Source organism: Zeus faber (assembly GCF_960531495.2).
Source record: "Zeus faber genome assembly, chromosome: 16".
In the NCBI taxonomy this organism is placed as follows: Eukaryota; Metazoa; Chordata; class Actinopteri; order Zeiformes; family Zeidae; genus Zeus; species Zeus faber.
In genome coordinates this window covers 8,382,773-8,406,330 of record NC_137202.1, presented here as the reverse complement: position 1 = coordinate 8,406,330, position 23,558 = coordinate 8,382,773, and the positions used below count along the sequence as shown (strand labels likewise).

The 23,558-nt window shown below is 44.3% G+C and overlaps 1 protein-coding gene across 3 annotated transcripts in view; it reads left to right on the top strand.

Annotated features, from left to right (window-relative positions):
• Window positions 1–23,558, top strand: part of inpp5a (inositol polyphosphate-5-phosphatase A) — a 166,981-nt gene that overhangs the window by 51,390 nt on the left and 92,033 nt on the right. For 2 of the 3 annotated variants that reach the window (XM_080017236.1, XM_080017237.1), the window contains exons 3-4: window positions 8,014–8,114; window positions 8,342–8,429. In XM_080017236.1, coding sequence (XP_079873362.1) covers window positions 8,014–8,114; window positions 8,342–8,429 — 189 coding nt within the window. Of the gene's footprint in view, window positions 1–3,584; window positions 3,636–8,013; window positions 8,115–8,341; window positions 8,430–23,558 lie in introns of those variants that run through there. The other variant, XM_080017238.1, reaches the window with a different exon arrangement.

Sequence of the window (23,558 nt, the reverse complement as noted above, 5' to 3'; positions counted from 1 at the left end):
TCAGTGGCTTTGCGCAGTTCCATCTCGGGCATTCCCCTCCAGGTCCTGTAGGAGCCTTGACTGGTAAGCCTACAGCAGGCCGATGTTATAAAGCAGTTCTGCAGCCTGCTCTGCGGCCTTGTAGGACTTCTCCGCCAGATTAGCAGTTAATCTTCTCAGGCTTTTCCTTGGTGAGGAAGGAGAATAGGTGGGCAGCTACCGATTCCTCCAGGGGGGGGCAGGTATCCCAACTTCGGTTCAGTGTCCAGGGTCAACCACTGGCTGAACGCCTGGATGGGGGAGCTTGTCTTCTGGGCAGCACCCCACGATGACCTGCCTCCTTTGTGAAATCCTCGCACTGGGAGAGGATGCGGGTGGGGGTCCAAGCCACAGCCTCCGTAAAATACGCCCCGGATAGAGGGAGCAGTGGGTTGAGGGTCTGCCCATGGAATCCCCAGCTTCGCCACAGCTCGCTCCAGGAGGCACAGCAGCTCCTGGAGGAAAGCGCCCTGGGACGGTCTATGAGTCGCACCTTCTCACTTGGCTCTTCTCCTTCCCCCTCCTCCTCCATCTCCACCTTGAAGCCCCACTGGGCTGCATGGAAGTCTGGAAGTCCCACAACTCCTGATGCGCAGCCATCTCCCCCCCCAATCCCCCTGGTATGGATGCTGAGGGAGATGAAGTGAGGCGGGTGAGCGTGGCCTTGAAACAAGGCCCGAGGACGGGAGAGCCAATCCTCCTTTTCGCCCTCCCCCAATACACTCATAGGCCTTTCAGCAGTATGGGGGTGACCGGGCAAGGGACTGAAGATGTCGGCCCGATGGCGGATGACCTCCAGAGCCAGACTCGAGCAGTCGAGGCAGAAAAAACGGGTGCAACAGCGCTGCCTCCGTGTGTGCGTGGCCGAGACAGCGGTCGCACAACGGATGAGAATCCCTGCGGGTCATGTGAGCGCCGCAGCCCACACGTCTTCAAGTCCGCAGCTAACATAATTTCTTAATTTTCTTGATTTCACAAAAGGGGACTTGCTTGTAACAGCGGAGACCTGAATACGCAAAGAGGATGTGTGACAGGCGACGACTCAGTATATATACTGGGGGGCAGAACATAATGATGGGTGTCTGAGTGGTCCATTCACAGCCTGTCATGGACAAGTTGAGACTTGGTTGGTTTAAAGGGGCTTTTAGCTTTATTCACTGGAGCTGTCTGGAGACAACTTAGGGCACAGTAAGAACTCAAGTTGTAAATGAAATAAAACTATAGATATATATGTTTTGTCATACCCAGGGACTTAGCCAGCCATTTTTAACCAATTCACAGCCCTCGTAAATATATAGACACTTCACTCAATCCCCACAGTGTTACTAATGAATTTAACTTGGGGAGTACAGTACACTACTGTACAATTCCGCCCTCAGCAGAACATGTGAATCCACTTTAATTCCATCACATGTTAAAAGCTGTGGGTCCAAGGCACAGTTTGATGAGCTCTCGCAAGCTCAGTTTGTAAGCTAAGGTTGAGCTTCGGATGTTAGCGGAATCTGGACTTTCAGACGAATCTGTAGCTGTAAACCATGTCATGCTAGTAAATGGGCATGACCATTTTCAGACAGGTCCCTTGACCTCTCTCATCAAGATATCTGAATGGAATTGGGCTCATTAGAACGCAGCCATGCCCGACATAATATGTCAGCTACGTAGGGTATGTCAGCTTCAGGGTCCTTTACACACCTTTTTGTGCATGCCGTGAAAATATGTTAATTTAGCCTTTTTTCCTTTCCCTATTTCTGCACACAGTTGTACCTAAACAGTTATAATGGAAAAGCTGAGACTCATGTCAATCCAAAGAGCCCAATCGAATACATGTGTGATTAAATATGGCCTCATAGTAACTATTTCAAAGGGATGACAGTTTATTTTTTTTACCTGGACCTTATTGTATAAAATGACCTATTATGACCTCTAGGATAATCAGCCTCATGAAACTCTAGACCCAGAATCTAGACACCTAGACCATTCAGAAAATGTATGGGATGTTCGGGTGCATTGAAGATAAGTGGGTTTTTCTGGGCCATTTTCAGAAAATAGTGCTCAAACCCAAAATCTTAATATTAATACTTTTATCTGGTGCAATTAAAAATGTAATGTTTATTACCTTTTATTGATAGAAAAGATTGACATTCTGTGCCAAGCTGCAGATTCCTTAGAGCTTCAACTTTCTGATGGTGTAAGGCACTTGTATGTGGCACCAACTGCTGACCCTGCCCCCGCCCAAGAAAGGGGCTCTGAGCTTAAGTGTTTAAAAAAAAGAAATGTGGCATGTTAGCCACATACAGAGCCATGAAATTCAATGATTTTCTCAGTATTTACCGAGAATTTGCATGGACTTTGAATGTTTACTGTTCAGCTTTGGATTCAATTTTTTATTTAAAAAAAAAATATATATATATATTTCTCACAGGGTGGTTGTTAACTGTGCATTCGAATATCCCCTCGGGGAAATATTTTCCTGTAACCAGTTTTTAAGCCTGTTTTTTTTTTTTTTTTTTAAACCAAACTACTGAATGTAAAAAGCCCAGAGGTTGTAGAGTTTCTTTACAGAACAGGTAAACACACTCTAGCTCGCACACAAAGCTTGCATCCTTATTTACTATTCTAAGGAGCAGGCGTTGGAACGTCAGATGCAATGGTGTTCCCGGCTCGTCCCGTGATTCCACACGCTGCCTGACGGTTCTCACAAAGATTGGCCTCAAGGGTGGACCGGAGCACTGTAATATATATCCAAATGTTCTCATTAACAGCTCCAGGACATCCACTCGTCCAATAATAAGCTTTTTACTTTTCAAGGTATCTCTTATGCGGATGTGTATTCTTTTTAAAGTCATGTCTTTAATTAACAGGGTAATTCTTGTTTGGTATCCTGGTGTTTGGGCAGCCGGGCCTTAAGGGCCAGGGAGCCAGCTGGTTTTACTTTTCTCCTTTCTTTCTTCCGAAAGTTGCCTTCCCAAAAACAAAAATACACAATGTCCCCCCCCAAAACAATGCATTTTCAAATGTTGCCAACTCTCCTGATGATGGAGCGAGAGCAACCGTCTAACGTTCCTGTTATGAAAATGTATTTCCAATCTGCCGGATGTGCTATGGTTTGCAGGGCGGCCTAGTCGCGACCGTCTTACTCGCAGTTGTAAAGTAGACACAAATTGTAAACCTGGTCCGTTGGTCGTCAATGAAAATTGGCATCAACTCATTCCCATGCCCCCCCCCCCCTTTGAATATCATCAAATAACGGAAATAAAATACAGTTATCTGATAAATGTACTGTATATTGGGAGCAATATCAACATTAAAGGATCTTGGTGTAATGAACTGAACTATTATGGAACATGTATTTTTATTTTTTTTTTATTTTTTTAAGTTTGGCCTGCCCTCCATTCACTTGCACAAGAAAGGCCCGGGCTTCTAAGTTATTCTGGAAACAGCCACTAGTGGCACTCAACATATTATGGCATAATTTTCCAAAGCAGCCATGCGCTCTTGGTTCAGAGACTATGTTTGGGCTAAGACCTCAGTCACTTATGGAGGCCTACCAGCGGTCATGTCAGCGTCAGCTCGTGATTCCTTCTACAGTAATTACTACTGCTGGCATGCCTAGACAGGTTGATTACCTCCTGATTTAGTTCTGTGTATTTAGTGTAGCGCTCCAAGGTGTGTGTGTGTGTGTGTGTGTGTGTGTGTGTGTGTGTGTGTGTGTGTGTGTGTGTGTGTGTGTGTGTGTGTGTGTGTGTGTGTGTGTGTGTGTGTGTGTGTGTGTGTGTGTGTGTGTGTGTGAGAAGGAATTTTGATTGCACAGCCACAATACCATGCCTGTTTAGAGCAGGTTGAGTATACATATACTTGCAGGACTCTACTGTAATTCTGAATGGAAGGGAGGGGAAAAACGGAGCGGGAGGTAGGTGTGCCCCTGCGTGAACTAACACGGCAGGCAGACTGGCCTTGTAGGTTCATGCCAGCCCTGTTCAGCTCTGCCTCCGATGACGTCATGGAAAGAAGCATCAGACTCTGAACTCGGCTCTGCTGGGGCAACCAGAGCTAACTAGAATCAGCCACGCTACACTAGCGAGCTGTGACACACTGCGTGCGCACACAATAAACTCACTGTCTTCACTTTCTGTCGCTAACACACTGCTGCTGCTGCTGCTGCTGCTCTCAGCAAACAGCGCTGAACTCTGAAACCGTGAATTGTTTTACGCTGGATGCAGGGCTGCCTGCCATACTTGAGGTTTTTGTGTGTGTGTGGGCCTGGAAAAAGGACCAGGAAAACCCACATGGAAGTCAGTATGAACCCAGTCGAATGAAAAATTACCTGGTTAGCGTCTGTGTGCTAACCTGTGTTGATCCATTCCGTCCTTTCTGTGCCACTTTGCTCTAAAAAGTGCTGCCAGGTGGGGCCAGACCAGTCATTTCCACGCAGGCAAATTGGGGCGAATTTGCCTGCTCCACCCGTGCCGAGTGTGGCTGTGGCATTCTGCCGCGCATTGACCCTCGCTTTGCATGCTGTCACACCAACGTGGTTCATTGAAAGCTCCCCTCGGCCGTTTGCGTCGGAAACTCCGGCAGGCCGGCGCAGGTCAGCGGTTTCTAAGAACATGCGTTCTCCAGGACCAGTTTGATTGGGTTTGAGGAATGACAGAGGCACTGTGATTTACTTTAGTCATGTTTCAACGGCAGTTTCATTAGTTTTCAAGGCTTGTCACTCAAATATAAATTTAATTGCAGAAGGGCGCCCCCTGCTGGCACGCTTACACCCCCAAGTGATGAAGACGTATCGTAAGAGTGATGCAAATTGAAAGCTGAGGTTTGTCAATCCCTTTGCAGCTTTATTGAAGCTTTAACATTTGATGTTACGTTGACCCTTTTACTGAAAGTCCGGCACACACACACACACACACACACACACACACACGCACGCGCACACACACACACACACACACACACACACACACACACACTGTTTAGTGGACCATAGCGGTGTCAAACTAAGACACACATTCTGCATTACCCCTGACCATTTTCCTGATGCTTTGATTTCAAATATTTTCTCGATTTTCAGCTTTTGTAAATGTTGTATTTATTAATACTGAAAATTTAAACTTTATTAACAATGAAAAAATATGATCCGGAAAATGGTCTGTTGAATGTGTGTGCTGACTAGTAAAGGGGCTAAAATTCAATTTGACATTGATATGGTCCTTTAATTAACTACCAGCAGAGGCATAAGTGGCCTTTCAATACTGTATCTTTACAGCTAAACAGACCATCAGCATTATCCAAACTATTAAATATATGTGGCATTGCTGTTATTCCACCAACCAGAGAAGCTATTGGACAGATCATTGCAACCTTTAAATGTAGTGTAAGAAGTTTTTGGAACTCAAATGTTATGAGAATAAAACCCATTCACACCACGGTTCACTTCGTACATCATTTAATAGACAGTTAGTCAGGATATGATTCCCCTATGAGTTGGAAAAAAGCCCCAGCCCCTTTAGGCTACCTCCCACATGCCTGATCTGTGTGTGAAGTTGAGAAGTCTGTCAATATGGCTGCTCTTTCTCTAGCATCACAACCCAGTCATCTGTGTCCCTCCAGCAGCTGTCACCCTCTAAACCAGTGTCATTCTATTTATAAAGGCCTGCTACTATTGTCACCCACCGTAAAAATATTCTCATTAAAGAAGCTCCAATGTTTGATGTGTCAACATTTCACGCACAGCGCGACACCCAATGTCAACATTTCTTGTTACGAGATCCCGTAAAATTAATTGGAAATTGCTCCGTTGTTTGCCCTTTTTTTTCCCAAAGTAAAGTAAGGTCAGCCGTTAATGGTGTTTGGTCTCCGTTTTTTCGGATTCTGGTAATGAAATTAGCTCCGGGATAGTGTCTGTTTGTCGAAGCGGAGCTGGGTTTCACTTTGTGGAAAGACAAATAGAACAGTCAATTAGCACATGCATAAGTACACCTCTCTCTCTCTCTCACACACACACACAGAAGCAGGCCTTACACGCTTGCATTTCAGGCTTATAATAGTTAACAGCACCAGCGCCTGCGGAGTGTGACCTTTTCCTGGTGGCAGCTGATAGGTCCACTAATCTTCCCAAGTTGTTGCGTTGACCCGCTGCTGGGTCCCCCATTGCTGGGTCGTACAGGCGAGTGACAAGCCATAGGTTGATGGAAAATCCATGGCGTTATGGCCATACATTACTTTTATTTGATTTGCCCAAGAGTGAGCATAATGCAGTGTGGAACTTGGGGGGGGGGGACAGGACCCGGGACCATTCCATTTGTACCCCCCACCCACCCATCCATCCTGTGTGACATTGACATATGGCCCCTGCCCAGCCGCCTCCCACCCACCGCGTAGGTCGGACCCCGTGAGTGCCTGTGAGGGCAGTAATTCACTCTGCGCTATGGATTTCCCGTCAGAGGTCGGCGCCTTGGAATCACCCGCAACAGGACGCTCACAAACACCTCAGCGGCCTCCGTGGGCCTCAGGGAGGGAGGTTTTTAAAGGGAGGTGGGAGGAGTCATGCGGGTCTGGATGGGGCTTCAGATGCCTTTGGGAGATTCTGGAATAGATTTTTTTATATATTTAATATATTTGCTTTTGTTGATAATCGTTAGATTGTTTTTTTATGCTTTTTTTTGTCATCATTTTGTTTGTCAACAGTCTTAACTATTTTTTTTTTTTTATCATTTCTTTAAAGCTTTTCAACTCATTTTTTTATATAATTTTGTTGGTCTTTACTGTAGTATAATTATAATTTTTAATTTTTCCTGTTCAAGTGTATACTGCTGTAACACCTCCACCACCTCCCACAATGATTTTTGTATCTTATCTATCTGTCTATACATCCATACAGTAGTGGGAGAAGTACTCAGACCTTTTCCTTAAGCATAAGTACAAATAGCCTGACAAAGTATTAAAAGTAAAAGTACTTGTTGTATCGAGTTCCCTGATATAATAGTCTGTAATACAATGTGTAAAGTACTACTCTATCTATTTTTCTGTAGATGATGCTCAAGCTATTCTGATTACAATTAAGTATTGGTTGTGTGGTAATAATGTATTACTATTTAAGGATATCAACCTAATTAATCACTGATTAACACTCTTTTTTTTTTTTTTTAATGCTAAAGAAATGTGATGAAGAAAAGTATTGAAATGTATGCTTTGAAATGTAGTGGAGTAAAAGTCCAAATTCTCAGATACTGAAATATATTTGAGTAAGTGCACATACTTGAAAAATGCACTTGAGTACATTAACTAAGTACTTTATTACCTTCCACCGATGCATTTATACATGCACTCATCACCGTTTGTATAATTGAGAACGATCGCGAATGCAAATGAAGTCGACTCGGTTTGACTTGATTTGCATCCGGGATCGTTCTCAATCGTTCATCACACTCCCCGCGTTTCCTGAAGAGCTGCCGCCCACCAGGCTGTGTTGATGTATTCCGGTAGCAACAAGCGGCATTATGGGTACGAGGTGTAAAGAGGCTCGTCCGTCACACCCTGTTTCTCCCTGCACACGCTTCCCCCTGTAGCAAATGAAGAGCGCGCCGCTTTATGCTCGTGGAACAAGCTCCCTAAATGCCTTCTGTCTACATTATGGAGGCACTCTGTCTTGTGTAAATACAGTAGAGTGTCAAGGGCCCGGAGTTAAGAAGAATTGTAGAGCCGGGGCCTCTCCGCCGACACAGTGCCTGCGGAGGTTTCACTCTGGGGGCTGAACAGCCGTATCGCAACTCCAGTCCCTGTTTATGTTCCGGTGGAATGGGCTCCTCATTGTGTAACCTGAAGAAATAACGAAAAGAAGATAGAGGGTTGTTTTTCCGTTCTCTTCAACCTTTGCGGAAACAATTATCACGTTCTCTTTGTCCTCCTCTCATCTCTCTTCACCTGGTTTACCCATTTGACAGTATATAATGATAAGTCTATTTCTGTTTTGTTTTCTTCTGCTCTCCTTTCCAGACAGTACATTCACACAAGCCACACTTCATTGCTGTGCACTGTCAAGAGGTGGGAGGGAAAAACTGTGAGGCGTCCATGACGCACGTGGATTGTTTTGTCAAGTAAGTCACACAATGCTCTTTTTTGACCTCTCTTCGCCCTCTTATTGTGTGATTGTACTTGGAGTATATGTTGCATGTATATATGCATTATTTGTTTTTTAGCATCGGTTTTAATGATAATGATTGACCTCATACAGACTTCAACTTTATAAAAATCTGAAATGATCGAGTTTTAATTACCCTCATTGCTTGACGATGGTTGTTGAGTGTGTTTTTCATTTTTCTAGAGAGCTGTTGTCCAGCGATGCCATGAAGGAGTACGGCAGAGGGCGCATCTACCTCGATGAGAACTATGAATCCAAGGAGCTTTTCACAGTGAGTGTTTCATTTGGTTAAGCAAGCTGAACAAAAGGGGAAAAAAAAAAAAAATATATATAATATATATATATATATATATAAATGAATGCTTTCCTGGTATGTAATTCTGTTGTATGGGATAAGGAGCAGGGATGAAGAAACCTCCTCAAAATGAATGAAAGACATGAAAGTTTGACATATTTACACTCTCCCGATGCCTTACTCCTACAGTGTAGTACTAGATACCAGCCACAAGGTGGGAGTAGATAAATGTTGTATGGATTTGCAGGCACATCTATTCAAACTGGCACTGTTATATCTATTAAAAACATGGTCATTTTTTTGTATGCCCGAGGGCAGAAGTTGCAATTTTCTAATGGTTGATGTCAATGAATATATTCTCAAAATATAAGATATAAGATAAAATATATATTCCACAATCAACAGTTGTTACCAAAGAAGAGTTTACGGATTACTATTTACTGAATGCCTGGCAAATAATCCAGTTTATAATACTGCATTGTCATCTAGCGCAGTCCCTAAAAGTGAAGGACTGAGGATTTACGGTTTATTTAGTTTAATCCTGCAGAGGAAATCCCTGTTTTGTGTGTGATTATGGTGACTGTCCCCAGCATGCAATCTGATCACTGTCACCTCTCCAAAGAGCTTAATTCACTTCATAAGTTGGTGAAAGTTTTCACGAAACAAGCAGTGCAATAGTCACTTGTTTATGAAACAATATTAAAATGCTATAATACTGCCTTGACGGTATTGCCACTCTGTATCCCATTGAGTTTGTTATTATATGGTTTTTCACCACATGGTGGCACCAAATACTTGTCTTCTGGAAAGAGGCCGACCGTTTTCATGGCTATTAAGAAAAGCATCTCTTACGCTGCTGTCCATCTGGTTTCTGTTTTACTTACCAGTCCTACAGTTTTTAATGTGTAATAAGAAACGCTTTGTATTCTCAAATGGCCACTTTGGGTCTGTCGGGATAAAACAACGAGACATCAGAAAAACATCTTCCGCCGTGTGTGACGTACGGAGCCGAGCACCCTGCCGAATCAGTCAATCCTAACTGAGCTGTCCCCCCACGCGCACACACGCACACGCACACACACACGCACACACACACACACACACACACGCACACACCAACACCAATATTTTCATTGTATTTAAGTATTTCTTTTAGTTCTGCCACGCTACGCTGCCTCTCTGCAAGCGCTCATAAATCACAACACACACCCAGTCACTTGTGCTCTTTTCATAAACATATTACACAACATTGGCCTTTGCAGCAAAAAATAATTATCTGCTGTTTCATATAAGCATGCCCAAAACATCTACGCATCATGAACTGTTTATTCGATGGTGTTTGTCTATAGATTAACCTTTTTGTTGCAGTTCCATTTTTTTGAAATCCCAGCATCAGTAAATATGAATAGACTGGGCCGTGCGTCTCGCGCCAGTCTTGCCATTTAGGTTGGATGACATCACTCATATTTGTTTTCTCAAACTTCGATTTTTTTTTTTCCACCGCACCCCACCACCACCACCACCACCAACTCCCCTTCCCGTCCTCGTTCCTTGGATAATTGTTTGTTGTCTGCCCCGCCTGTCAAATAATGTAAGCTGAGACACTGTTCCCGGGTTTCCACTCCGTATGCGTTTGTGTGAGTATTTGTGTTTCAGCGTGTGCTCTTATTTGTCGTTGGATGTTTTCACATCTACTTTGCGTGTGTTTGTGCATTTGGTTTCCTTCAGTAAGAGGTCAGGGGTCATTCCAAATGTTCCAGGGGCTCCCCAGTAAATATAAACAGTTCAACATCACCTTTATTTCATTTACAAAGACACTGGCACCTTTAGAGTACAGTCATGACTTTGAAGTTGAATGAAATTTGGTCTGAATCATATCTAGCAATAAAAATCTCAGATTGGGCTCCGAGAGACAAAATCTTATCATATTGAAGATCCTTGGTTGAGAAGGTCGAGAATCCATGGGCTTAATGATACTCAAATAGCAAATTCAAGGTAGTCAAACTGAAAGTAAGGCAGTTCGGAAGGGCAAAACCTGGTTTAAAAAATAAAAATACTAAAAACTAAAAGACACAGAATTTGACAAGGTACAATAAACTTAAAAAAAAAAAAGAGTAATACAAAAATATATGTATATTAAAAACATAAAAATATAAATTCCAAAAAATACACATACGCTTTCTACCCTCTTTCCCTCCCCTCCTGTTGGAGATGGAGAGATGGTGGGGGGGGTTGATGAAGGGCTGACAGACACGTCCCAGCCAGGCAGACTGGAGGCCTGTTGTTTTACAGCCCCCTGTTCAGGTATACAGCAGGTAAAATGTCAATTAGGAAGCACCGCCCTGATAACTCAACTCCCAATCCACTGGTTTCACACCATTAATATTTACCACCAGGCTGCCGCCCCTGTCAGCCCAAATGACGTGCGATGATACCTGCTCTTATTACACCCTTCCCTCACTCTCTCACACACACACACACACACACACACACACACACACACACACACACACACACACACACACACACACACACACACACACACGATACTGTTCTAACGAGGCGAGACGGACACACACAGACACACACGCACACACAGGGTGTTGTGTTTGATAGCCTTTACAGCACTGTCAAACAGTCTTATCGAGCTCCTCGCATGTAACACACGCGCACACACACACACACACAGACACACACACACACACACACACACACACACACTCTCTGTCTCCTCAGCCCTCAGTTGTTCCGGGGCATTTTAATGGGAAATTAAAGTGTGTGTGTGTGTGTGTGTGTGTGTGTGTGTGTGTGTGTGTGTGTGTGTGTGTGTGTGTGTGTGTGTGTGTGTGTGTGTGTGTGTGTGTGTGTGACGCAGGATAAATCAGAGCATGGAGGTTGACAATAGTGGTGGAGCCTTCTGCTAGTGTGTGTGTCCATGTTTATGTGGCAGGAAAGATCTCTATTAAGGGTAATGGATGTACGTTAGCATACACGGCAACGTAAATATTTTCTGGCCGTTTAGACCTTTTGGAATTGTGTAGATGACAGTGATGGGAGGTTATTGTAAGCTCACTCAAAGTGTGTGTACATGACTTTGATTTATAATATTGTTTTCTGTATGGGATAATTTTTCCATGTTAACTGCTATCATACTATCGACATCAATGTCAGTAAAACCAGACTGAACTATTGGATTATCTACAAAGAAACTTTGAAGTTCAGATAGGACCAGTGATGAGAACATCAGCTTAGAAGTATTTGGGACGAGCAGTGAGATTAATTCACGATTCCTCTACAGCTGAACGTCAACACAATTAATGGTTCAACATATTCAATCCTAAATCAAAGGCCACTTGATTAAACTTACCGGAAAAATCTTTGAGGCCCCACAGAATGAATTAGGGCTTTTAACAAGGACACAGTAGTCTATAGTCTTGTTGTTTTGGGATTACCTTGGAAAGGGGAGGCCATGCCCACAAACACTGGTCTAATTCAATGGAGTTTGACCTGATTCAAACCAGAGGGAGAGAAATATATTTCTGTGTGTTTGTTTGTTTGTTTGTTTGTGTGTGTGTCTGTGTGTGTATGTATGTATTTACTGTATGTATGTATGTATGTATGTATGTATGTAAATATATTTATAAGGTTGAAATGGTTGAAATCTTCTATTTGTATTTTGGGCTAATTTCACTTATCTATATAGTTTCTTAACAGCCACATTTACATTTCTCTTAATTGTAGGATATAGTCTTCACTTTCTGTCTTCCATTTGCTTTGGCAATGAAAATGTATGTTTCCCATACCAATAAAACCCTTTAAATTAGAGAGCGAGAGAGACAGAATATTTTAGTAATTACAATTAGTATAATGTAATTATATTATGACCAAGGAGGTAGAGCCATTGATTAGAACAGTCTGTGAAATTCAGAAAATCGCATTACTTTTACTGTGTCTACTTAATTACAACATTTTACTATGTCATGATATGAATCCAAGACGATCGTGTCTTACATGACAATATTGATATTAAGCGTGTGTGTGTGTGTGTGTGTGTGTGTGTGTGTGTGTGCGCCCATGGGCTCTGTACATGTCGTATACAGCAGGAGAAAGGCTGAGTGGGGGTGGTTAATAGAAAGTCGGGTCATAGACTAGGGTTTTCCCCGTCCAGTGTATTGGTTTTTACACACCGAGGTTAACTGCAGCTGGACGGAGCGCTCCCTCCTCACTCTGCCGCCGCTCTGCGATCACATAAGCAGGTTAAAATATTGCAAACTAAATCCAAGAGGGCTCTTATTTCAATATGGTGAGAAGTACGGAGCAGCGCGAGGCCATTTGAATGGAGTAGATGTCAGCTCGGTAATATCGCCGGGCCATAACTCTCACAGGCCATCACTCATGGCACTCAGGGCACGCACCTAAGTGCATACACACACACACACACACACACACACACACACACACACACACACACACACACACACACACACACACGCGCACACACACACACGCACACACACACTGAAACTAAACACACAACAGAGCGAAAACACACACATAGTCAAACACGTGCAAATACGCTCATGTCATGTGCTGAGCTACAATCAATGAATCTGCCATCTGATGTGAATTATGAGGGAGGAAAGAGTAGGCATTGACCGTGTGAAAATATTTTGTCCGAAAATGTAAATATAATTAATGGGTTGTCTGGAAGAACGAGGAAAGAAGGGGAAATTGAAGCATTTATTACAAGGAGCCCCAATCCGGGGGAGGGGAGGGCCCCCCACCTCCTCGGTCGGGCTGGCCTCAAGTCTGGAGATATACACACACAAATACATCAAGTTACCAAGCTTCGAGGGCAAGGTTTGCTTCATAAACACAAATAAGCACTCATAAAGAGAGTGTGTGTGTGTGTGTGTGTGTGTGTGTGTGTGTGTGTGTGTGTGTGTGTGTGTGTGTGTGTGTGTGTGTGTGTGTGTGTGTGTGTGTGTGTGTGTGTGTGTGTGATGGGTTTAGTAGTGGGAGTAAATCAGTGTGTCTTCAATTGGGAAAGGGGGGGGGGGGGGGGTGTTGTCCAGTGGGGTGCATGATGGGATGTTATCGTGATGGGGGAGGAGGGAGTCACTAGCCACGGATAATGATGCGATTCCGTCCCGTGCCTTCCATTATTGTGTATGTGTGTCTGTTCCCGCCACAGGACGGAGGGTGGGGCAGAGTGAAGGTGAGGCTGTCATATCGATCTTTTTAGTGCTAAAATATGAGCCACTTTACTCTGCTCCCTGGCGCAGTGATGTGAAAAATAATAACTCGGACCCAAATTAAAAATATTGATCGCTTCGGTGCCGGCGAGAGCAAATAAACACCCACTGAAGGATTTTTACACTAACCCCCCCCCCGCCCCCAAACACACACAATACACACACACCTCCTGTGTCGTCCAGCCTTATACACCACCCGCTCTCTCTCTCTCCATCTCTCTCCCTCCATCCTCTGTCTCGCTGCAGGCAGAGGGGCTCAGCTTTCTTTCAGGCCCAATACAGATAATTAGTTATTCTTGAGACTGATAACAGATGTTTTTCTGCAGTTAATCACAAAGGTTAATAAACACTTATTAGCCTCTACAGCACAAAAATGATCAGGCACAAACAAATAGACAATTATAGAAACACAATAGGCTTCATGCAAGCTCAGAATGAAGGTAGGGCCCAGGATTTAGCTCACATCAAATGCTATTTATTAGGATTTTAGCTTTGTTGTTTGTCTGCCACCATCAAGAGCATTCTGCCAATTTGTCAGTCCATTTAAGTGCCTCTGTATTTTGGGAAATGAATGCCTTGGCTGTCTCTCTAAAAGTATCAAATCTACTGACGGCAGCGGGCATTTCAAGGTGAGAGGTTGAGAGAGGGAGACAGAAAAAAATAAACGGAGAGAAAGAAAGATGGAGAGAGAAATGATTTTAACAAATAACTGAAGAATGCTTTCTCCTGCCAATTGTCGAGTGAGAAATGCAACTTGAGCATCGTCTTCCGACTTTGGAAGAATAGCCTTTATGCTGCTCGGTGAACAAGTCTTTTTCTCGGAGCTTCTGTTACTTTCCCCCATTGTCAGAGAAGATTGATTTGGACACTAACTCGTCATTGTCCACATTTGAACATTGGAACATAAAAATTTGGGGAGGTTCAATTTCCTAAAACTGAAAAAATGCACCAACTTTGCATTTGCTGCAACATTTCTCACACAGGCCCACTAAAATTCCCCTCAAATTTGCATGGAAACATATGGTTGTCAAATCTTACAATTTTACAAGACTAGGTTAACTCAAATAATTGGGATGAGGTAATTATGTAATAACTGCGATAGCTCTAACTATAGGGAAAATAAATCCACCCAGCCCCATGGTTCTCAGTTTTCCAGTATGTCCCAGTATCCCAGCGACCCACCAAGCGGCTTTTTATGACCGCCGCTATTGTGAATGTTGCTTCCCATCTCCTCATCTCATCTCCTCCACGCTGATTGATTGGGTCTTGACTCCATAATCTGGCATTAGCTCAGCTTCACGGAGGTGTACCAACCGACCCTCCCCCCACCACCCCTCCAATACCGGTCATAATTTTTTGCACAACAGAGCTTGACTTTTTTATTTCATGACCGTAACGGATGAGTTGGAGGGGAGCATCAAATTGGTGGGAAAACAATTGCCACAAGGTTAATTTTATTGCCTGCTCCATGCATTTGTGAGCAGGCGGGAGGTTGTCCTCTGGTCGGGACCTGATGAATGGGCCGCACCGAGCGGGCAGGGAATGAAAATGAAAGGGGAGAGGCGCCGAGGAGCCAGAGGCCTCGGGGCCCCCCACCTCAAACCTAAATTGAAATTCTCTGACACGCTCAATTCATTTGAATTCTGATATATAAGCAAGGCGATGTTCCCATTTAGTTTGATGATGAAAGCTGTCATGTGTCCCAGTCAATTGCTTGCTACACCGGCACCCCCCACCCCACCCCGTCCTCCCCCTCCATCCTCCCCCTTGTCCATTCCAGGGAGGTTAATATCCGCACATCCTAAAAAGAGGATGTCAGACATTCCGCAGCTGCTGGGGGGAAAATAAACTACTTAGTATATTTAAACGCTGCGGTAATTCTTGCCTCCAGTCCCCAGCTGTATTGATTGTCTACAAGGACGTTTCTTCTGCACTGGGGTGGAAGCCGAATTAATATTTGATGGAGTGAGCTGGTCCGTACACCAGCATCCTGAGTTTCTCCGGTGCTGGTTGTGATCTGGGCATTGATGAGTGGGTGGTTGGATGGGGGTGAGGGGGATGTGTGGTGCCTGTTGACAGCAGTGACAGGAGGTGGGGTTGGCACTGGCAATATCTGTGCTTCTCCTCTGGAGCAAGGTTCTCCTGGTGAAAGCTCATCTCCGTCTGCTCGCATTTGGCCCTCAGTCTTCCTGTGGTTGTGGCTGTGTGCGTTGGTGGCCAAGCACTCGGCGGCACTCCAGCATCCATTCATATTGATCCTCTCTCTCCCCCTGTCTTCCCCCTCTCTCTCTCTCTCTCTCTCTCTCTCTCTCTCTCTCTCTCTCTCTCTCTCTCTCTCTCTCTCTCTCTCTCTCTCTCTCTCTCTCTCTCTCTCCATCTCTCTCTTCCTGGGGCTCTCGCTTACAGCCACCTTGATTTGCATAGCCTCAACCAGCCCAGGCGGGGTCACTGGCCATTATATTCCCATTAGCTAATCTCTCAACTTTGATTTCCATAATCCTCTGCCTATTGAGAGCCTGCACGGCTCTTACAGCCCCTCCCAGCCCTCCGCAGCCGCTCCTGCTCCCCAAAGGGAAAACAGATAGCCTCTACTCCCCCCACACCAAATCCCCCAGAGTCTAATGCTACTCTCTCCAACGTTTGCAGAGAAGCAGGCCATACACCAACAAAACATTAATTTACACATAACGATAAAATATGAAATGTTCCAAGTACATTTTTTTGCTATAAATTGGCATACAGCTTTATCAGAATTGGCAATTTGTGGATCCCCATGTTCTCTATTCAAAAGCTTACCAGTAAAATAGAACTCTATCCATAACTTTTTTTATAAATGTAATTTAGGACATTTTTCAAGAAGTTTGTAGGCAAGGCCATTTTTTGCAGAGTTCGATGACAATCAGTGTTTGCGTGTGTGTGTAGCAGCGGTCAGATTAGTGGCAGTGATGTGTGTTTGGGTGTCAGGGGAGGCGTTGTTAAATGGCTGGCAGCGTCTCTTTAAATAACCCTTTATTAACATGAGTGTCAAGGCACAGCTTATCTGTCTATGCAACAGATTAAGCCCTGAGGAACATGATCATATTTCAGCTGCCTTCTAAAGCCACTCTGAATGCACAGCAGCCCTTCCTGGGGATGCTTGTTAGTGCACGGCTCTCTTTAGGCCCATTAGCAAGTATTGTTGCTTACTCTGTTCTTTTTTTTTTTTTTTTTTTTTTTTCTGCGTGGGGAGTTGTGGTCTGGTCCTTCAATGTCAACATAGTTCACCGTCTGACAGGCAAATGGAAAAATATATATTTGCTTTAGAGACGTTTGGAAGAAGGTCTGGTTTGAGGTTAGGCTGCTGGTTCGACTGTAGATCATTGAGTAAACAATTTGTATGTCTTTTTTTGATGTCCTCTGCCTTTTTTTTCCCCCCTATCTTGTTGAAACAAGTTTATTTGTTTAAAAAAACAAAACAAAACAAAACAAAAAAAAATACTTTGTACAAGCGAAATGCTTTTTGTTCTAAGTATATTGTCACAATTTTGACCTTTGACTGCATATTGTGAAGGGGTGCTAGGTAATCTGCCTACCAGAAAAGTATTTCTCCTTTTTTATAATGTTTGCTCGTTCTCATCTAGGTAGTCTCAGTGGTCAACTGTATGAAGGACTTACAGTATATCTGTTTACATCAAAAAAACAACTGATTTATTTTAACTGCTTATATTTGGATAAGGAAAATAAACGGTTCACTAGTTAATTTACAACTTATAACATGATTTTTCAACCCAGCCACCAATTTACATAAGACTTTGCATTATAAAATACATCATAGGGTTCACTTTCACACAGTGTCCTTTACCTCGGTTTATAATAAATGATACCAGCCTGGTATAAATCAACCCAACAGCTCAGTCCAGTGCACATATAGTCCAAGTGTCGATTACGCACATTTTACTATTTTTAGAGCTTATTGTGCATTTAGAGTTTATATGTGACAAATAAAAACCTCTTGAATCTTGAAACAAATGCACCGTAATGGATCTGGCCCCAGACAAAATTGATAACATCCAAAATAGTCCAAACATCCAAAAATTAATGAATCAATACACAAGAAAAACAAAACAAAATACCATAAAATAAAAGGAGGTTGGTCAAGTAGAATTCAATCAGTCAGTCGATTACTTTCACAGAAGTTGTGCAGGGTCAGATCAAAAAATAAAATGAATGAAATAAATACATCTACAATAAAAATACAATTTTTGTAGTTTTTTTATTTTATTGGTTATTTTTATTACCGCTGAGTGTACGTGGGCTGGTTCGCACCCAGAGCGATTCAACTCGACCGGGCTTTCTCGGTCCGAGGGGCCTGCGAGGGACTGCGGATTTACGTCTGGACCAATCCCTGTGCACACACGTCACTGAAGGTTCCTCTTGTGCCGATTAGTCCCTGCCTTGGAGTAGGAGCTAAAAAAGTTCCTCAAAACGGAGTTCTAAGAACTGCGATCGTTCCTAGTTCCTGCAGTGCGGACACAAACAAAGGGACGGTTCCTCCAAAAAGTTCTTAGAACTATGAAAAGGATCCTGCGATGCGTAAACTCCTTATGCTTCAGGTTCCATCTTTGACAGGTCTCTTTAAAGAGAACAGAGATGAATTGTGAACCCTGGTCTGACAGGATGTAGTCTGGCACTCCCCAGCGGGTCAGGATCTCCTTTATGCTTGGCAGGGGATAGGCATCGTTCTGAGTTACGCTGTTGAGTTTCCTATAGTCCACACAAGGTCTGTGATCCCCAGTCTACTTGGGAATGATGAGGAGGAGATGGAGGAACGTTGAGGAATGTCATGGGAAAACATATCCTGTACAAGTTCCCTTTGGATGAGGAGCTTTGCTGGAGACAACCGATATGGCTTCTGTTTGATAGGCATTCTCGAGTGAGGTGTAACTTGTGGTTCAAGAGACCTGTACGCCCATGTTTTGCCGTACATAGATCAGAGTTGCTGCGCAGCTGTTTCAACATCTGTAACTCTTCTTGTTGATCCAGCTGAGCTTTCCCTACCCTCTCTAAAATGGGATCAGGTAGATTGCCCGGGTTTGTCAAAAAGGGGCAACAAAGAATGCAACACTTGAACGCCAATCAGGTAACTGCAGTTTCTGTTAGGAAGAAATGCCTCTCACTTGGTAAAAGTAAAACATTAAGAGCTATGGGTGATGTCTATCTGGATATCATTAAAGTACATGAAATCAAGTCCCAACAACACTGGAAAACCAAGGGTCTCAGAAAGCAATATAACCAAAGGAGTTACATAGATTAAACTGAACCTCACTCCATCCGAGTGGTTGTTTGGCTTCACCAGTATTGAGGATGGCTCTTCCTGTCCAAGGTTCTATGGCCAGGATTAACACCAGCTGGTGCAGAATCGCTTGACAGGAAGGGAATGGAAATAACTGGGAATTAGCTTTGTCTCTGGGTCTTTCAGTTCGTGTTAGAGCACCCACAGTGGGATGGTCTTTCTGGTGTCGGGAGTTGGGTGAGGCGGACTGATGTGGCTTATGGTATGGCTTATGGTTTTTGGAGTAGTTAGGTTTCTGCTGAGTGGGACAAGTGGCTGGAGAATGTCCCTTACTACACCGCCAACAAAATACTGGAGAAGGTTTAGCTGAAGATTCAGACTGTTCATAGTGTTGACATTCTCGGTCTTTCTCGAATTTCTGTCCACGGCGCATCAGTGGTCGCTCTCTCTTTCAGCTAACCGCCTAGAAGAGGGTTGATGTTCTTGAGAATCAATTTAATGACTTCATCCTCATCTGTTAGGTTTTCAGCGTTTGCACAGGGAGTGGTAGCTACTGTATAAGCAAAGTCACGTATGCTCTCCTTGAACTCCATTTCTGACTCTATCTGCCAACTCATCTGTGTAGTCCTCAGACAGGAAAGCAGAAGAAAGCTTTGTCTCAAAGTCAGCACAGGAGGCAGCGGTGAGACTTGCCACATCCCACCATGTTTATGGTGTGGGGATGGTATGGTTTGAGCAGCCACACCTGACCTGGGTCTAGATAATTGGGGACCCAGGATCAGAGTGGCTGCATACCTGTTGCGCATTGGTTGGTCTAATGAGCAACAGGTAAAACCCCCATCCCCACACACACTCAGGAGAGAGGAGCCCATGTCATGAAATATGTCTATCTGCTCCTGGGCTTATTCAAACTAGCCACCTCTCTACAATAAACTTGTGTGTCTGCAACCCCGGTGTCTGTGAAGTCGTGCCGGAGGTCCCTGAAAACGCTACTTGGGTGGTGTGTGGTAGGCGAAAATGCCTAAAACCTTTTTTATTGCTATTTCCACACCAGGAGTCACTTAACAATTGTTTCAAAGTTATTAAAGGCAGAGGACATTATGCGCTTTGTGAACATTGTAAGTGATAAAGTGATTGTCACAGAAGAGTTACTGTATTGGCGGGCACAGGGAGATGACAACTGCTGCTCGATGGCATAAACTCTTCCTGCACTGAGAGGAGAGCGTTGTTGTGTTTCCTTGCGAGATGAGGAGAGTCATAGGCAAGACCACTTCTCCCACAGAAGGAATTAATACTTGGTTCTGGATTTCCTCCGACAAATTGATTTTCATACAGTTTACAGTAGTGACATCCAGTGTTGGTTTACAGTGTAAAACTTCTTTGTCGAGAAAGAGAGCACACAAAGTAAAATGGAAATACTTTGGTGAAAAAGGCCGATGAAAAAGGGTAACTTCAGGATACATCGGTCTAATAAACATCCATCCTCTTTAAAGAACTGCTGGTTGATGAACTAGAAGTGAAATTAAATGTGAATGAAATGAATGATGATATTGTTTTGTTTCCACCTTTTAAGCATAGTCATTTTGGTATTGATTATAATAGTGATTATAGTATGTATATGATATTATGTATATGATAGTATTATGATAGTTATCGGTATCCAAATGAAGATTTTGGATTGTTCATTCGGCGTGTCGTGCCGTCTTTAGCCCAAACAGTCTCAAGCCAACTGATATTGATTAGCTTTGTTGCAAATGAGTTTAAAATCTCACCCACTCACACACTCACACTCATACACACACAAATACACAAACACCCCTCCATCCCTGAGGGCATCACACGTCTTTGTCTACTTAAAAAAATCTAGCGAGCGAAGTCCGATTGATCTTAATCACACTCTGTAGAATTGTCCTGAAGCGACATTTTTCAATTGATCACAGAAGGACCCTGGCGTGCCCTAGTGTCCAGCCTCCCTTAACCCCTCCTCCCCATCCTTCCTCTCCAAACGAGCTGATAATTAATAAAGGGCCATGCTCCACAAACAGCAGCTGACAGACACGGTGATGGATCGGACCACTTGGACACCAACCAGCACAACGTTGCTGTTTCTCTAGCCCTTCCACCCCTTGTCCATTATCCTGCACCATCAGTGATGCAAAGCCCGAACCCCCCGTTCCTCCGCTAATTAAACAACCACAGGTTGCCCTTGTTTGTAAGCGGGCTTGTTGTCTATCTGTTCACTATCGGCAGGCATTTTAATAATTCATGGATGTGTGAATTTTCCGAGGACAGCCTTTTGGTTTTGGGCCTAGACCTGTGATGAATTGGCTTTATGTCCATGTTCCCGGTAATCTCAGCTGCTCAAAGTTAGAAAGCTTGTGTTAAAGGGAGCCCCAATAATTCAGCCTTACGCCTTATGTCAGAGGGTGCTGGAGACCTGCAGCAGGACCAGTAGAGTAATTGTTGACCAAATAATTATTTTGAATTATGTTTTCATGGAGAACATCATAATTATAGTAATTGTTCTCCAACCATCACAATTATAATTGTTATAGTTCTTGCATTCGCTGAAAGTGACTAGCAGAGACTATCTATTGAAGGCAAGTTCATTCAATTGCTTTTCCTCTGTATTGCCCTGTTGTCCAACTGGCCAGAGAACAGAATTTAAGGAAAAATCCAATGCAGCCACACCCAGCCCAGATCCATAACTGCTCCACAGCACTGTGCTAATGGCTTCCTTTTAATCAGACAACTGCCTCTGTTTCTGTCAACACGTGACTTGTTAGCGGTTAATTGTGAACTATGGGCATTTCCTGCATGGGGGGAAATTCTGTTAGGCAACTCAACTGAGCGTGGCATTCACAAAAAAAGGGCAGCCAGTCGCTAGTGGCCTGCTTTTGTTCGTGTTATACTGTATGTAGTAAAGGTCTTGGTGCGTATGTGTTCATTGGTGTGTTCTAAGGAGACACCGAGAGATGGGAGTCGTAAAGGAAGGAAGGTAACGCGTTTCCACCGACCATCTGGTATTTAATGACATTATGTACCGTCTAGGTGAGGGAACGGCTGCAGCATAAGTGTTGCTTGTCGGGGGCCCCCTCCTCCAGTGTGGCCCTTAACTGGCATGACGGAGTATAATTGGTGAATGTGCTCTATGGGGAGTGGAGGGTCCCTAGCCGTGGCGCTGTGAGCCTGTCTTTAATAGGAGCCAACAATGTGATCATTTAATTTCCTTTTTTGTTCACTGACACACACCGCCTCACCTCAGAGGACACACACCCACACACCCCCCCCCCCCCCCCCCACACACACACACACACACACACACACACACACACAAGCAAGGTTAACATTGGGCCCCATTTATTTCACTCTAACCATCACAATGACTCTAAATGGCCTTTCAAAAGCAGAGAGGCGGGGGACAAAAAAAATAATCCAATTTCGCAATTACTGCTGGGCTTCATTCTGCAGTTAAGTGCGCTTTTATTGTGTAACTTTTCTCTCCCCTCCCTCCCCTTCCTCCTTTACCTCTCCCGGCCTTCCACCCTTCTGTTTATTTTTCTTTCGCCTCCCTCCTTCGGCTAGCGGTCCCTCCCTGCCACTTCTCATCTAATATGGACATAATTTGGTTGGGTTGTAGAAATCGAATTTCAGCAATTGGGTTATCCTCTCCTGAAATTGGAGCAGTACCTCGGCTGGCATGGGTGGACAGTTAATCTGCTTTTGTTAAGACCCCCTCACACACATACAAACACACACTCCCTCCGTATCTGTGGCATCAACATTGAATCGCGGCATTTGTCTGTCACCGTGGACACGCTCGTAATTCGCCCACCTCACCTCTTGGCACACGCACACGCACACTCGCCCCGAGACCCGGGCAAATAATGACATTTGAATCGAGCATTAACAGGCTTAATTACTTTAAAATTGTCATTTTAATTTACACTGATATAGTATTGACCACACAAGCAGAGATTAAAGCCCTCAGTGGAGCGGTTGATGTGGAATTAAACAGTGTGTGGGGGGGTCCGGTCCTCCTGGGGCTGGCCCGGCCTGTTCTGCCACGGCCAGAAGAGGAATGACATGCTCCGCTAATGAACTGGCAGCATGCGCAGACATGAAACTCGGGCCCCGCAAGAGAGGGAGGAAAATAATGGGGTTTGGGGAGCCATGGCGGGTTATTCATTCACTGCCATGCACCAATTCTCCTGTGATCATCCCCCCCGCCGCACCAGGCAGCCTGTTTGCCCTGCCACATCCCGCCCAGGCTGACCTTTCTCCCTCCTAAGTGTATAGATAGATAGATATCTATCTATCTATCTATCCTCCAATGGGAGTGCCCCGCCTTGCGCCAGGTGCCATGTACGGAGAGAGGGGTTAGACGGTGAGAGGGGGGGCGAGGGGCACCGTCAGGCTCTAATCCAAACCTTCGTCCCCCACCCCCTCGTAGGTGGAAGTGTCGTTTCGTGATTCTCGTGCTCATTCCAGCCCATCGGAAGGGAAAGGGGGAGGACACTTTCAGGGGGGGAATTGATCTCCTCGCTAGGGCCAGGTGTCACGTACAACTGGCTAATA